The sequence below is a fragment of the Protopterus annectens genome, chromosome 1.part0, assembly GCF_019279795.1.
Source record: "Protopterus annectens isolate FY-2018-M chromosome 1.part0, PAN1.0, whole genome shotgun sequence".
Classification (NCBI taxonomy): Eukaryota; Metazoa; Chordata; order Ceratodontiformes; family Protopteridae; genus Protopterus; species Protopterus annectens.
In genome coordinates, this window is record NC_056725.1 from 1,850,727,335 (window position 1) to 1,850,744,673 (window position 17,339).

At 38.9% G+C, this 17,339-nt stretch overlaps 1 protein-coding gene across 1 annotated transcript in view; it reads left to right on the forward strand.

The window, feature by feature from the left end:
* FYB1 (FYN binding protein 1) overlaps positions 1-17,339 on the forward strand; it is a 2,052,110-nt gene that overhangs the window by 1,343,907 nt on the left and 690,864 nt on the right. The window contains exon 4 of the mRNA XM_044069852.1: positions 13,770-13,950. Within this exon, the coding sequence (XP_043925787.1) occupies positions 13,770-13,950 (181 nt within the window). The remainder of the gene's footprint in view (positions 1-13,769; positions 13,951-17,339) is intronic.

The window sequence follows — 17,339 nt, forward strand, 5'->3', positions numbered from 1 at the left end:
TCTTGTCCTTGCCTAAGCTGAGCAGAGTAGACTCTACTTCCTGTCTAGTTCATGCTGTGTGATCCCCAGGTATTCACATGGAAGTCAAGAGAGATATACTCCCACTACAGTAGTATGTCCTGGGGTATTCTTGTGTTTGATCTATGCCATGTAGGTCTCTCATAAGAGGCATCCAGTGGTTATACTTTCTAGGTGTCTTAGCCACCTTAACTGACTCCTCTCATCCAAAAGCAGCATCAGTCCGGCAGTGAGATCATACCAAAATGCTGAGCTTCCCACTCTGCCATGAAGAGTGAGTCCAGCTACCCAACAAAGGTGCCTTTTGTGTACATAAATTCCAAAGCCCTGGATCAAATAATCCATAGTCCCACCAGGGGCTCCAATATCCAGGACCTGGTCATTATCAACATGGGAAATTGATGCTCCACACCAGTGGTCACCCCCTCTTTGGTTAGGTCTGACCATAAGCTAATCACCTTTGACATCCACATCCACCCCCACCCCCCAGTAGGGAAACATCCGTAAAAACTTCTCCAAGGCTAACTTCATGCTACTCAAGTCAGAAGTGACAAACTTCATGACACCCATGCAGACGGGAACTGAAAGTTCGACTGCCGAATCCTACACTAAAGCATTGTACAAGCACATCCACTCATGTATGAATCGTGCCATCCCAGATAGAACCAAAATGCTCTCATCCAAAAAAAGGAAGCCAATCTGGTGGTCTCCTGTCATAAACAAAGTATACAAAAGAAGGAAGAAACTGTTGCAGAAAAGAGGAAAATCCCAGGATGCAAAAAACTCCCTTACCAGTATCAGTAAGAAGCTGAGATCCCTCATAAAATCCTCCAAAGCTAGTTATGAAAATAAAATTGCCAAAGATTCCAAGGACAATCACAAGGCATTCTATAGCTATGTCAAAAATCTAAATGGCAATGCTCAGATCTGCTCTGAGCTACAACAGAATGGCTCAAAAAGGATAAAACAAGTGAAAAGTTTATGAAGCGCTTTTCGTCAGGTTCACTGACCCAACTTCCTCAGATAATAAAAAATAATGAATACAAAGTTTAAATACATTCAAAATGTCATGTGGTAATATCATTTGCATAATATATTACTTCAATGTCAATTAGCTCATAACATTTCATTTCATTCACTAAACTACCATGCTTTTAAAATAATGTACTAAACTGATGACATACTAAACAGTTTGTTAAAAGTACTAATTAAGATTCTCTACTTTAATATATAACTAAAGCCATTCCTGATACAATTAATTAATTTCAAAAAACACTTAGTTTACTTTATGTCAACATGTCTTATACTTTTTTAAAGAATTCCTTAAAAAAGTAATGTAATATATATACACACAACAATTTTTACCACTATCTAACCAAACTTCTAAGTTTCAAGTATGGCAAAATTGAACACGTTTCATTAAGTCCAGGGGAATGATGGGCATCTAACATTAGTACATTATTTTAAAAGCAAGGTAGTTTAGTGAATGAAATGAAATGTTATGAGCTAATTGACATTGAAGTACTTTATTATGCAAATGATATTACCACATGACATTTTGAATGTATTTAAACTTTGAATTCATTATTTTTTATTATCTGAGGAAGTTGGGTCAGTAAACCTGACGAAAAGCGCTTCATAAACTTTTCACTTGTTTTATCCTTTTTGAGTCGTTCTTTGGCTGCTACCTTGAGATTTTCAATAGTTTTCAGTATTTGTTATTTCTACAACAGAATGGCATTAAAAATACTGATCCCAAGGACATTGCTAATATCATGGCAGATCAATTCTGTACCAAATTAACCCCCTCTCACCCCCTAAAGGGCCCATCTCAGTACCGAAAGATTGCCAAATTCCGGTAATCACGGCCACACAGGTAAAAACCGCACTCTCCAAAGCTAAGAATGCAGCATCCATGGTGGGATCAGACGACATCCCGGGCTGTGTACTACATGAACTACAAAATGAACTGGCACCTCACCTCAGTGTCATGTTTAATTATAGCCTCACCTTAGGCTTTGTGCTAACTGAGTGGCATGCAGCTACAATTATCTGACTCCACAAGGGGAGATCTACCTTTGATCTCTGATGAGCCTGATCTGCAAGGCCATGGAACATATTATCATGGAACTTATAAACAAAGACATTGGCAACCTTCAAACACTGGACCCCACCCAGTTTGGATTCGTGAAGGGCCGATTGTGTCTCCTGAGCCTAACTGACTTCTTCGAATCAGTCTCCAGAGCTGTGGATGAGAGTAAGGTGGTCCACACAGCCTATCTGGACCTCACCAAGGCCTTCAACACCATCCCCCACTCTGGAATCATAGATAAACTTACTAAGCTGGGCATAAATCCCTACATCACTCGATGGGTTGCCAACTGGCTTATTGACAGAACCCACACTGTAAAAGTAGCCGACTCCAAATCCAGCTCCAGACAAGTGCCAAGTGGAGTACCTCAGGGTTCAGTCCTGGAACTACTCTTGTTTGGCATCTACTTCTTTGAATCCCCAAATGATGTGGATATTCTACAAAAGGGCCTTACAGAAACAAATGCTTGGTGCCAGAGCCATGGGCTCAAGCTCAATGCCAAGAAGTGTATAGTTATCCCCTTTGGGAAAAACCATGTACCCATGAATTACCACATAGGTGGCAATACACTAAACACCGAAAGTGTGATAAGAGACTTAGGAACACAGGTGAACAGTGGCCTCACCTTTGATAACCACATCGCTAAAACAGTCAGGAAATCCTTCTATGTGGCACACCTCATCACTAAGGGCTTTTTATCCAGAAAAAAGGAGGTCATTGTTCCCTGTACTCATCCCTCATTAGACCCATTATAGAGTACAATGTCCCATTTGGTATGTACCTCACAAGACATCTGCAGCAACTGGAAAGGCTGCAGAAACACCTCACTAAAAGAATCACAGACCTAAAACAGATGCCCTATGCTGACCAACTAAAAAAACTCCAGCTATACTCTGTCGCATATTGTCTACTCAGAGGCGATCTCTGCTTAACATACAAGGCCATGTCAAACCCAGAGCTGTTGGACATGCTACACTTAAAGAAATCCCAATCCATCAGAGCCACATGCTCCAGGGACCTAAACCTTGTCATCACAATGAACAAAACATGCTGCAGGGATAGGTTCTTGACCCAGAGACTCCCCATACTCTGAAATAGACTGCCCATACATGTCAAGCAGAGCACCTCCTTGGCCCTCTTCAAAAGGAACCTTGACAACTGGATGGGAGATAGGAAATTAACCCCGGGAAAAACATTAGTCACCCTTCTAGACAGGGGTCCGGGGAAGTAAATATCATGGGAAGAAATAGCCAGGGAATTGTTATGGCTAGGCTTGTATAGGCCCTAGGGCCGATAGCCTATTACCGACTAATGAACCTATGAACCTATATTCTCATTATTTTGGTCACTACCAAAGCCCATGACCATAGGTAAGGATGGGAACACAGACTGGCAAATAAACAGAAAGCTTCATCCTGTGACTCCTTTATTACTTCACCTCAATAAACCGATACGTTTCTTGCAGTACCTCTGTCAATGTACCCAGTCAAGATAATTGATATTAGTGTTGCAGTTCATGCAATGAAAATCTAACTAAACATTAGGTCAGGCTACAAAAGCATACAACAATGTGACTGGAACATAAATTAAAGACATATGTAGATCCAGATTCAGTTTTCTGTGAGTCTTATAATTTATGAGCACTAAAATATGCAAAGTGAATATTTCACATCAGCTTACAAATTGCCTGTGGTCTATCTCCACCACCCATCCATCTATCTAGCCATTCGTGGATCCATTAAATACCTAATTTATTCAGTTTATAGTCACAGGAGGCTGTAAACCTGTCCCAGCAAGAAAATGGTGCAGTGCAGGATCTGGCACACACACACACACACACACACACACACACACACACACACACACACACACACACACACACACACACATACACACACACAAGCATGGCCTTGTGCCCATACCTAGGGCTAGTTTAGCATCCCTGATCCATTTGCCAACATGTATTTGGAAGTGGGGTGAAATCAGAGTTCCCAATAATAGCTTATGATAACACAGGGAAAACATATAAAATCCACATAATGTGCACCCCCCCCCTGCCATGAGCTGGAATGGGCATGCAAACACTGTGGGCAGCAGTGCTATCTACCATACCAAATACTTATTTTAACAGGAAAGCTATGCATTTCGAGAGAATAAATATATCCCAGAAGGTTAAGTTCTGAATAAAAACCTGGATAGGTACTAGGAGTTTCATTCTTGGTAGGTACTACTATACTTAGTTCTTATATTCACTCAGAATTGCTGAAATTAAAAGATACCCTACAGCTCATCATGGCTGTAGCTCAGTGTTGTTCTTCTCATCAAATAAAAAGAAAATTGTGTAAGATGTTTATGTTCAGTTGTGTTAGAAATTTCTTTGATTGATAAATTCCTTAATAATTAAATTATTGCACGGAATCCACATTACAATATACCCAGAACAAACTACTCAAGTAAAACACTCCATTTGTTAGCTTAGTTTGGATCCTTTCCCCTGAACAAACAAGCCCCACACACCCCATTCAAACAACTGACACATTTTTTCTCCATTCTGACCAGCCATCACTGTTACTTCCAGGTGTGAGAGTCAAGCAATATGACCTATCATCTGAATTTATTTTAATGCTGGCTTCATAAGGTTACTATTTTTAAGCTTTTGTTTTGAGGAGGTGGCTTTATGCTTGTTTTAGAGTTCATTTGAATTTCTCTTGCTAGCAGGAATAAGGACAAATGAGAGGATTTTTAATGGTGGGAACTTAGAGTTGCTTGGGCATTTAACAATAAATTTGTAAGGGAATATTTGTTTGCATTTGAAAACTTTGAAAGAACATTTGTGCTGTGCAATCCATGTGAGGAATATGACATTAGAAGAATGTGTTCAGTAGAGGGAGTAAAGACACAATATACAGCAAATATATATATATATATATATATATATATATATGTGTGTGTATATATATATATATATATATATATATATATATATATATATATATATGTCATATTGTTGTAACCCTGTTTACATATGTTACATGTATTAATACATGCAAGTTCAAGCACATATTTGGAGTGCCAAAGAGCACTACTAAATCCGCATCAGACTAAATTGGCACACACCAGTCCCAGATAAGACTGAATATCACCATACTTAAGAGATCTGTGAAAACTCAGATACTTGAGTTGTTTTAACAAAAAGATAATGAAATCTTGACCATTGTTTGTAACTTGCATGTAAAGATTTCCAAAAGATACAGTTCTCCCTAATTACTGGCAGTGAAGTGTGTATAAATGAGAAGATATGACTGAAGTGAAATGGAAACATCAGTTTTCCATTATTTGACAGTGTCCCATTCTGAACACAGGCATAACCAAAAATATGTATGAAATGCATTGGAAACATAAAGGCCGGACGCCAGCAGAGTAGCAGTTGCCATTGCAAGAAATACAATACTCTAGGGGTGGAGCTGATAGAAGGATACTTGTTTAAGCCTCACTAAGTAATTAAAGTAGGAGCAAGAAAAAGAAGCTATAGAAGTCCAGAAGGAATTAGAACTGGAGGGTGGTTGGGATAGGTAGGAAGGCAACCAAGTCCAAGATGCTAGACTCATCCTAGTAATTGCTTTTTTGTTCTCAGTCCCTAAGAGACTTAAAATCTGGATCCAAAAGAAAACAGATGGGAATGCAGTTTGATTAGTTAGTTTCTATATACCTGTATATGTGGGACCTCAGACAAAGGGGATATCTGTGTCTGAAAGTGAAATGATAATTTTATGGAACACATTCATAAGCTGTATCCTTACACAGTAACTAGTAACAGACACGGCCATTCAGTATCCTAGGAAAGTGACTTTCATGGTGAATAGATGAAGTGAAGTTCTTGTAGAGCTGCTATCAAGTAACCTTCTTGGGCAAAATATAGGATAGTAGAATGGATCAGAACTAGTGACAACATGAGATGCAATGGTACAGCAGTAAATATATACTTAGTAAGAAACACGTATGATTTTCCAGGGAATATTATTCAGCCAGCCCTTTAGTAAGGCACAAATTATTGACATGAAGGCAGGCATAAAGCTACACTAACATACAATAAGCAATCAATAATGCCCAACAGGGTGTGTATTACTGTGTAAATAACACCCGCCCAGGGGTCTTATGAGGCCCAACACCACAGGCAGAGGGCCTCTATACCCCTGGAAGGACATTACACAGTAACACAGACCCTGGAGGGCATTATTCCATTTAGAAAATGGGCTATCTGTAAAATTATAGTGTTTCACTTATTTTTTTTATTACTATATTATTTTTTATATATTTTTGATGTAAAATAGCTCCTCCGCCTAATGCTTCAAACTTGTTGTAGTATGTGTAAATGGTGCTGGAAAAAACATTTTACATCGAAAATATAACATTCTAAAAAAACATTCAAATATTTACTTTACTTCTTGGTCCTTTACCCCTAAAATGTGCAGTTTGTTGCCATTCACTGGGGATTGAAGTCACTAAATAATGACATATATTTGAGTTTCAGACTTTATTTCCTTCAGAAATTCATGCTAACACAAACTCTGTTATTTAGGCAACTTTGTAAATGTATAAGATCAGTGTGTAATATCTGTTCCTATTTTTGAGCCTTTGTTTCCCCTTTATTTTAGGCTTCACCCATATATCTTGAGCTATGAGGTCAAGAAATACACAAACCTTTTAACTGCTGCTGCCAGAACTCGATCACTTTCACTCTTCACGCACTCTCTCTCGCTGTCTCTCACACACATGCACACACTCTTCTGCTTTTATTCACTTAAGCATGCATACACACACAGAAATATACACAAACACACACACACAAACACACACGCGCGCACGCGTGCACACACACACACACACACACACACACACACACACACACACACACACACACATTTTTCTGTTTCATTTATTCATTACATCTTTTAAACAGCAAAAATGCTGCTTAGCAAGTGTAAAATAATAGCTCAAGCAATCTCACTGTCACTCTCATGCATGCATACACTCTTATACACAGATATAGACATATACATACTTTTTAATGCATTTATTTATTTACTTTTTAATATTCTTATTTTTTTTTCACTGCTTATCGAGCATAAAATAATGCCGACCGTTTGGTTACTTTCAGTCGGAGCGCCTTGGCAGCTTAATACACTGCCGTGAAGTGGTGGACTCATTTTTCAGCAGGCATTACCTGTAGATTAACATCCTGCTGGAGAAGGTTTGTTCTCCAGTCAGGGTGCCAATCTACAGGTCGCCCATTCTCTAAGCCAAATTATCAGCTACTTAAACAGGAAGACTGACATCAGCAGTGAACACACAAGACAATGAATATAGTTGAAACAGGAAACACCAAGAGTAGATTATATAAGAAATGGGTCAAGAAACAGAAAAAGTCAATTACAGGTAAAAAGGGGGCCAACCTAGGGACTACAGTTATCTAAAAGGGCACACGGATTACAGTACTGAAGGAAAAGAGAAAATACCACACCACGTTTCTTATGTGTTTTCATCTGTTTATTATATATATATATATATATATATATATATATATATATATATATATATATATATATATAGGAACAGCAGACAGGTACATTTTTTATTTGGTAAAACAACAAAACAAAGTAGTTGAGAAAAGAATCACAGGAGAGAGAGAAGGTCAACATAAATGTTGTCTTCCTTTTTTTTTTAACCTGGAGATTGGTTGAAACAGCCTTTGCAATTACAATGATAATTAAAATTGCAAGGTACAACCAAAAAATTTGGTACCAAAGCTTATGCCGGTTTCACTTTACCTTACTTTTTTAAGATTACAGTGTAACCAACTGATCACATCAATGTAAGTAAGACTATAAAACAAAAGTGGTAAAGATGCGTAAATTATACATTTATTTATTTATTTTATATATTTGACATTTGTTGACCAGGATAGTCCGACTGTGTTGAAGCCCTTTTTCAGTGGATGCCTGGGGTGAAAAGCTCCAATGTAAAATTAATAAGATTACATGTTAGAGCAAATGTATAATACAATGAGATTGTCTGCAAATGCATTTACAAAAATGAAGGCAAAAGAGACTGGGAGACTGGAGACAAAAGAGAGTGGGTACTGAGACTATACAGCAGAGGTAGAATTGATAAAAGATGTTGGGTTCATAGGTAGTACAGCAGAAGTCCAGAAATGATAAGTGATGAAGGCAGTTTAGAGTCAGGAGGTTGTTATTATAGAAAGTGGGTAGGTTGGAGAACGATGTCGTGGAGTAAGGGGAAGGAAAAGGAAGAATGCTATAGTAAGAAGTGGGTAGGTTGGAGAATGATGTCGTGGAGTAAGGGGAAGAAAAAGGAAGAATGTTATAGTAAGAAGTGGGTAGGTTGGAGAACGATGTTGTGAGCGAAGGAAAGGAAGTGGGTATTAGGAAGAAGTGGAAATAAGGGACAGGGGTAATAAATAGGGTCAGGACTGGATTTGGGGAGGTAAGTTGCAGGAACATGTTGAGGTGTAGTTTAGGTAATGTTGGAGGGATTTCTTACATTTGTATGTTTGGGGTATGCTTCTTAGGGCCAATCGAAGCTTGTTCCAAAGTGAGTAACTGTATAGACTGTCCTGCAGATTTTTTTTTTGTTTGTAAATTTGCAATAGACATTGATCAGAGCTCCTAAGGGGATAGGAAGGGTTACAAAGTAAGACAAGTGAGGAAATACTTAGACAGGATGATAGTTTATTGATGATGGAGCCTTTGGTTGATGGTAAAAATTCTTTTTGTCATTAATAATTTGTTTTTAAGTGAGATTTCGGTGTTCCCTATATCTTTGGTCATGTGAGGTATATTTTGTCTTGGATCAAAGTTTCCAGGCAGAGTCTCTTTTTGGAATTAGAGACCAAGTTGTGTTGGTCAGCCAGTGGGGAGATGTGGGAATTGACTCTAATAGTGCATGGAGGAGCAAGGGAGTTCAGTGTGTTAAGGAAGGTGGAGTTAAAGTATGATACAGCATCATCGGGAGGTAATATGAAGACAGTAGACCAATCTATTGCTGAGAGAAAATTATTGAAAGTCTCAGGGTTGAAGGTAGTTAGTTTCCGACATTCTTTGAATATGTGGGGTCTGGGAATGTGGGGGGAGAGTCGGAGGATTCATACTGGGCAATGGTCGCGGATGGAGTCAGGTAGTGTTTCAGGCTGAATATACAGGCTGGGATTGGAAACAAGAATCCAGTCAATGATAGAACTGGAATTAGTGGATGTGTTGTGAAATGTGGGGGAGGAGGTGAGTTGGGTGTACCCATAAAGGTTAATTCATGTGGTAGAGGAGTTAGCAGTGAGGATAAGCCAGTTGATATTAATGTTATAATGGTCTCATTAGGCATGTGGTCAGAGATCCAGTTTAGAACCTGGTCTAGTAAGGGTATGTTATCACTCAGTGGTATGTAGATGGCAGCTATTGTTGTTGTTTTGTGATTGTTGGGTTTGAAGTTGGCTATGAGGAGCTCAGCTGGGAGGAGGATTTGGTAGGAGTGTTAAGGTAAGGAGGTCAGAGTACAGGATAGCAATTATACCTCCTTTCTTATGGGTTCTATCAAACGGCATAATATGTTGTAACCTGTGGTTTAAGCCATGTTTCTGAGAGAGAAACTATGTTTAGGGAGTACTGAGCTATCCAAGAGTGGAATTCGTTTATCTTATTAAGGATACTGCAGATGTTGATAGAGTAGAAGGAGAGATGTTTGGGAGTTTAGTTAGGAGTGATTGGGGGAGTGACTGGGGTAGTGGAAGGGGCAGTTAGCATAGTCTATGGGCCGGGGTTGGGGTGAATATCACCAGAGAGTTGGAGTGTGTTAACAAGGTGGAGGAGAAGTGATATATGTGAATAGGGGGGTTGGTATTTTTGTTTTATTCTGTGAAGTAAGTGAATTTTGGGAGGTAGTTTGATTTTGAGAAGAGTAAAATCAGTAGAGGAGAAAGTGAGGGTGATGCAGGAAAGCAGTAGTGGGTGCTGGAATGTGTAGTGTAGTGAGTGGATGTTGCAAAGCAGGGGTGTTGGATTAAATGAGCATGGTAAGAGGTTAAGTAACAGAATAGTAGAAGAAGGGAAGATATGATGAGATGGTGAAGTGTGGATGTGGGAATTGTGTAGGCCCTATTAGTGGGTGTTGGATTGTGTGAGAGAGAAAAAAGAGGTAAGTGGAGTGTGAATGACAGAAATGCTATGAGAGTATAAGTGAGTGGGGGGAGATGAGAAAGGTTGGAAGAGTTTTAGAAAGTGTTTAGAGAAATGGGAGGGGGTGGATGGGAGGGGTGAGTACTGATAGGTTATGATTACAGGGGGTGGTGAGTATACAGGGGTGGTGTGTAGTAGTTGTGTAGAGGAGTGGGAAGGGTTACGGTGGGAGAGGTAAGTGGAGTGTGAATGACAGAAATGCTATGTGAGTATAAGTGAGTGGGGGGAGATGAGAAAGGTTGGAAGAGTTTTAGAAAGTGTTTAGAGAAATGGGAGTGGGTGGATGGGAGGCGTGAGTACTGATAGGTTATGATTACAGGGGGTGGTGAGTATACAGGGGTGGTGTGTAGTAGTTGTGTAGAGGAGTGGGAAGGGTTACGGTGGGAGAGGTGGGTTCTGATTGGAAAGAGTTTCAGGAAGTAGTAGCTGGGAAAATGTGGGATTATAGAGGTTAGCTATAAAGGAAATTGATGTGGGTGTGGGTGAGAATGGGGGTAGGGCAGGGTAGGGGAGTGATCCAGGATGCAGTAGGCAGCAAGATAGTAAAAAAAATGTGTGGAGTAGTAGGACATGGCTGAGAAAGCAGGTGTTATGTTATTAGGTAGGAGAAAGTGAAGGTGTGTGTGAGAGCAGGCTAAAAAGTGGGGAGAAGCACAAAGTAGTGGGAGTTGGCAGTTAAGAAGATGAGAACAGGTCTGTGGAGGTGAAGAGGCAGACTAGCAGTTTAGGAATTATAAGATAAGTGCATTAGGGATAAGAAAGAAAAGAATGGGAGAATGTCAGAGAAAATGGTGAGGCCACAGTATATTGGAAGAAGGGGGCGGAGGTCTGGTACGGAAGTGTGCAATTAACCTTTAAAAGAAATAAAATAAAACTACAGGGTAAGATAAAATATTACCCATACTTCACACAAAGTAAGTTAGGTGTGGAGCTGAAGCAATTCAGGTTGTGCTGAGGACATATAGCTGGTGGAGGGGAGAAGTAGCTTGTGTTCTTAGCAGTGAACAAACCAAGGATTTCTACCTAGAAAAACATGGGAAAAAGGTATATATGAGTATATGAGAGATACAAGTTAATAGGCAAGCAGCATTGGCTTAGGGTGAAAGCCAGAAGGAGAGTTAGAGTGGAGCAGAGTGAGAGAAGCAGTATGTAAGCTTTATAAGAGTGCAGGAAATATGGCAGGTTAGGGGAAAGAAAAAAGGGGGGGGGTAGTCAAAGGAAGTAGCAGAATAGTTGCAGTGGAGAGGTAGTATCAGCTGAAAAGCACAGTTCAAACTATCTTTTCACTGCAGTACAGCTTCAAGAAAAACAAAGTCATAAGTATAAAGTAGCATGCAAGACTTCTGTATCACTGAGCAGAAAACTTTATATTCCAAAAGTCTACAGCACAGATATCAAGGAAATATGCAGTCACAATGGAGTTAGAATATTAAAGCATTATGTGTATTAAATATAGAATAGTGCTACATTACTGATAGCACATAAATCTCATAAAACATAACAGTTGTCACTGAAAATAATTATGTTTACAGTAACCAGCAGTAGAAACATGTATGAACCAAAGACTATAAATGACTGCTAATCTGTCTTTTAACAGGGCTACATTTTGGTGTTTTATCACTTTGGTCTTCAGTTTCTTTGTGAACTTTGATAATTTAAGCCTTCTCTCTTCATTTCTAGATTTTATGAGTTTGATCTTACATGTTTTAAGCATTTTATAACCAGACTGTTCTATTCCTGTAATGTTTAGGTTAATATGGTAGATGGGAATCTAATATAGGTTCACACTTGGGTACTAGGCTAACAACCATGTGATCTTTTTAAGCTCAACCATATATCCCACATTTCTGACAAATTCTGTTCACCTTGATTGTGTAAGAAGAGGCATGGGAGATGAAATATTTACAGGCTGCCTGTGTCCAGTAGAGACATAGGTGCCCAACCAGGGGTTAATTTCCTGTTCCCCACCCAGTTGTCCAAGTTATTCTTGAATTGGATTAAGGAGGAACTCTGCTTCACATGGTTAGCAGCCTGTTCCATAGACAGGGTAGTCTCTGTGATACATACCTGTCTCTCCAGCAGATCCTATTTATATCACAGACAAGGTTTAAAATCTTTAAATATTTAAATGTGTAATTCTGGTGCTGTTTGTTTTTCAGATATGCAGAAGGTCCATCAGAGTGGAATCCAATGATGCTTTGCATGCCAGGCATATATCTTTCCCTCAACACCCTGTAGGAGACAGAATTCAGGGATAGAGCTTTGAGGCAGTCTGCACAGGGCATGTTTTTTACATCCAGTATTCTTTTGGTGAAGAACCCTTGTGGGCATTCCAGTTGTTGGATGTCCCTGGAAAGGTACATAGCAATGTGTTTGTGTCAGCCCTTTTTGGAGACAATTAGCATTGGTGGGGGATTCTATGACTGCTTCTAAATTACAATTATCTGCAAATGTAGTCAGCCAGAGGTCCTTGACATTGGCCTTGACTTCATAGAAGTAGATGCCAAAAATGAGCAGTCTCAGGACCACTGGTGACTGGCCTCTTTTTAGAGGTGGACTCCCCAGTTCTAACTACTCCAGTCCTATGTGTAAGCCAGATGACATAAAGGTTTTATACCTAACATCTTGAGTTTGTCAGCAATGTCTGAGTGTGGTATTGTGGCAGATGCCTTGGCCAGGTCAAAATAGGCAGTGTAAACTGTTTTTCCTTCATCCACTGCTTTGTTGACCTTCTCAAAGAAGTCTTCCAAGTTATGTAGGCATGACCTACCCTTGACAAAATCATACTGGGTTGGGTCCAGTGAACGGAGGTTCCCTTTGTATTGTTGATCATTTCCATGATCATTCTTTCCATGGATTTGCATATCAGACTAGTGAGACTTATGGGTCTGTAGTTTCCAGGATCAGTAGATTTGTGATGATTTGTTGTGTTCAACTTTCTCCAGAATTCTTCTGTGTTCTTTTCCAACTATAAAAAATTCTCAAGCATTTCCTCAAAGTCTACATGGGTACAGTGAGTAGTATTACTGCCTCATTGCAAGAGATTGCCAGTTTGGTTCTTGTCTGGGGTGCCTGTGTTCCTGTAAGTTTTCTGAGGTACTCTAGATCCCTTCCACATGCTAAAGACAGTAAGTATGGGCAGGTGATATGAAAGATTGGCCTGGCAATCTACTTGTGTTCCCTACTTGCCTAAACTCTGTGGATGGATGCTGTTCATGAGGGTCACTATAGGAATCGGGTGCAACTTGGCAGCACGGTTGAATGGATACATAAATTCTGTACAGAGTATTCCTTCCTCTATTTGCCATTCTAGATGTTTTAAATGTAAAATAGATCTTCAGTCAGTTTGTGTTATTTGTTACTGCATGATGGCTGTTTTCATTGAAAGTAATTCAAGAACTGATTTATTTCAGTGCCAAGCAAAGGGGGCATCAGTAAGCAAGCATTCCCACCACCTCCAGAGCCAGCAGCATTAGCACCCCTGCCACCCAGCCTCCCATCACAACCACCACCTCCGCCACCACAGCATCCATCCACGCAGCCACCAGTGCCGAGCCTTCCACCGAGGAATATTAAAACTCAGCCGGAGACCACGTAAGTCCAGCTATAGCAGTACTTTCAAAGACAACACTGTTCTAAAGAGTGTTTAAGTAATTTACCTTATGTCATGTCTGCTAGCATAAGTAATCTTTAGATGTCTGCCAAACTGTTACTGCATAATATCTGCTAAATTGTACAGTCAAAGTATTAACTATAAATTATGTAAAAAACATCAAACTGTACTTAGGCTAAGAGAGCATCTTGGTACAACCTAGAGGAAACAGACAAATATGAACTCTATAGAGTGTCAAAACTGTGACATTGCAATCAGCTAACAGAAAACAATTCAGACAATTACAGTGACAGTTACTTCTTATATGGAGAGGCCCAACATATCATGTCACACAATGTTCACATATAATAATCTAGTTAAATTAGTTTCACCCATTAGCGAATTATCTAAATTGTAGCACTGTATTTGATAAAAAGCATTCACAATATAAACAGCAAATGCCTTAGCATCCAAAAGTTACACAAAAAACAGCTTACATGCCTAAATCATGCAATTCCTTTTCTGTTGTTTCACCATATGTGTAATTATTCATGTCACATTAACTGTGTCACTAGTTATTCTTTGATTACTAGATTCACTTCTAGTGTACTGTCAAAAATCTGATTCATTTTTGATTTTTATCAACATATGAAAATATTGCAAATTACAGTTGGTTTGTACAATACACAATACACAATACTGAGCCAAATACTTAAAAAAACTTGCATTCAATTTAATATGTGCATAAGGAGTTGTACTGCCAAACTACTGGTCCATAAATGTATGCCTTTCACTACCTAAAATGTGGGATACCTGTGTGTTTGATGATGGTAGCTGAATTAGTTTATTCAAAATTAACAGTTATATAATACTCCCCATTAATATTCAAAAAAGTGTACACTGATTGGCCAGCCCAACCAGCGTGCCCATTGTAAATCCCACAATATACCAATGGAAAAAGGTCCAGTTATCCAGACTTCTTTCCACTGATATATTGTTTAAATTTTATTTTTATTTCTTAAGAAATAAAACTAAAATCTTTTGCCCCGACTCCGAATATACCAGAGAGGCAGCTTGGACAAAGTACTAGGGAAATCAGGTACGTTATTTAAAATTAAATACACATACCTGATATCTCTTGTATTTCTTCCATGCTGTCACTCTCCTACCCCTAAACTGCCCTAAAGTTTGTTTTTTTTTTTATTAATTAAAAAAAAAAAAAAAAAAAAAAAAAACAAAGAAACGGAGACTTTCTTTTCCCCATTGCTTCCATTTTAAAGCATTGATATACTGGGTATGCGTGGGAACGCAAGTCCCATACGCATGCACAGTACATCAACACAAGGAAGCAGTATACCACCAGCCGTGGAAGAACAGTAATGCGCCATTATACAAAGACATTATTTAAGAAAAGTAAGTATTTTTTTCTTAAATAATGTCATTGTATAATAGGAATAACCAACTCCGTGGTTGTGGTATATTGAAATTTACCCACGGTTGGCTTTATTTAATCACTCGGGCTTCACCCGCATTATTAAACCATGCCAACCATGGGTAAATCTTCAATATACCACACCACATCATCGGTTATTGTTTAAATACATTACACCTGCACAATATATTACTTTGAGATAATGACTTCTAGCCATACAGTCAGTTTCCATTAGTTTGCACTTATCTCTCTTGATATCATATTAAGAAAAATGAATGCTGGTGTTTCTCTGATATCACTGTGCTTGCTATAAATCGCATTGTCTCAAAACACCCCATGGTGTTACTTATACCTCAAATGGAAAAGCAAACTGCTATTAAAAGCAGCAGAATCATGACAGACATTGGAGAAATATTATGAAGTCAAATGTCAGAAGTGGGATATCATCAAAGTGTACAAGTTTAACAGTTTAATCAATGCAGAACAACCACACAGCTGTCAAAAGCAGAAGGATCACAGTAAAAGTAGGAGATACGTGATTCTATCCAGTGTAGAACTCAGTCATATTCATCAAAAGTAGACTTGGTGGCCAGCTGTTTAAAGTGAAAGATTACTATTAGATAGGTAGTCAAACTGCTACTGGGTGAAGGAGATCTGCATTTCTGTCAGAAGATGAAAGTTTGAACAGCTAGCTGTAACTGTGGATCCCAGTGTGTAAAACCAGAATAATCATACTTAAAGGAAAAGGATCAAACCACTGTCAAACGGTGGAAAACTACACAGTCACCAAAAGATGGAAGAATAGTTGTCATAGAAAAGTAACAACATGCCATACACTGAAAGATCAAGGCTAAGTCAACTAACAGCGAGAACTAAACAGTATGCTTTGGAATATCTTGCTGACAACTGAGACAGGATGCGGATTTCTCAAGTACAGGGATCCATTCTGTATGCAAATGCTTGTTTTCCTCCATTAAATGATGGCATCATAGAATAATGAACAATTTTTTTCTTTGAATAGTCCTATAATATTTCATCTTATATAAAACAAGCTAGAGACATTATTTGTCTATTTCTTGTCACTTTGTTAAGTCTAATGGGAAATAGTTTCTAATTTATAAGAAGCCTCGTGACACAAAAGTAGAACAAAAAACAGCTAAAGTTAATGTTAAACTATAAAGAACTACTGAATTACTAAACTAAGGAAAGAGGTTAGTTATGATCATTATAACATTCAGTTACAGATATCCAAATTCCTTAAAGTGAAGCCATGCCCCAGATACCCAGCACAAAATGATGTGCTGAAAGAAAAATAAACTGATCAATATTGTGTACAGAGCAGAGATGTAGGTGAAAAACAAGTGATCAGAACATATTCTAGGTGTCATTATCTAAAACAAATCAAGGCCTTGGCAACAATTGGCTTGTTGTGTAAATGCAAATGGCATTTCACTAAATGGTTATTATGTACTGTTATAAGACAATAACGAGGCAGGCTGATATATCTCCAGATATTAGCCATGCAACCTCACTGCGGGACAGCTTCAGGTGATAACAGCAGCCATTTAGACGGTTACAGATTTAAAACATTATTGCAGTCGTGGCCGCAGAAGGCGAGATCCATTGCCAGAGACTAAGGAATCAGTCGACATAAAAATAACCATGATGCTTTGATTGTCTGAGTATCAGCAGATGGACTAGGATGAAGTTTCTGATAAATGCAGTGCCAAGCTGACATGCTGCACTGATAGGCATATTCCTGGCCTCACAAAACATGACATGGGGATGACTTTATGAAGGTGGTTATTAGTTGTGCATGCATGCATGAGCATGTTTAATTTATGGTGTCAATGTACATCAATGTTTGAGAAGGTGTCTTAACTGGTGCCTTGCAGGAATGTAGTCAAACTGGCTAGCCCACTCCTTCAGTTGTGGATGGAACTGCAAGCCCAGTAGCAC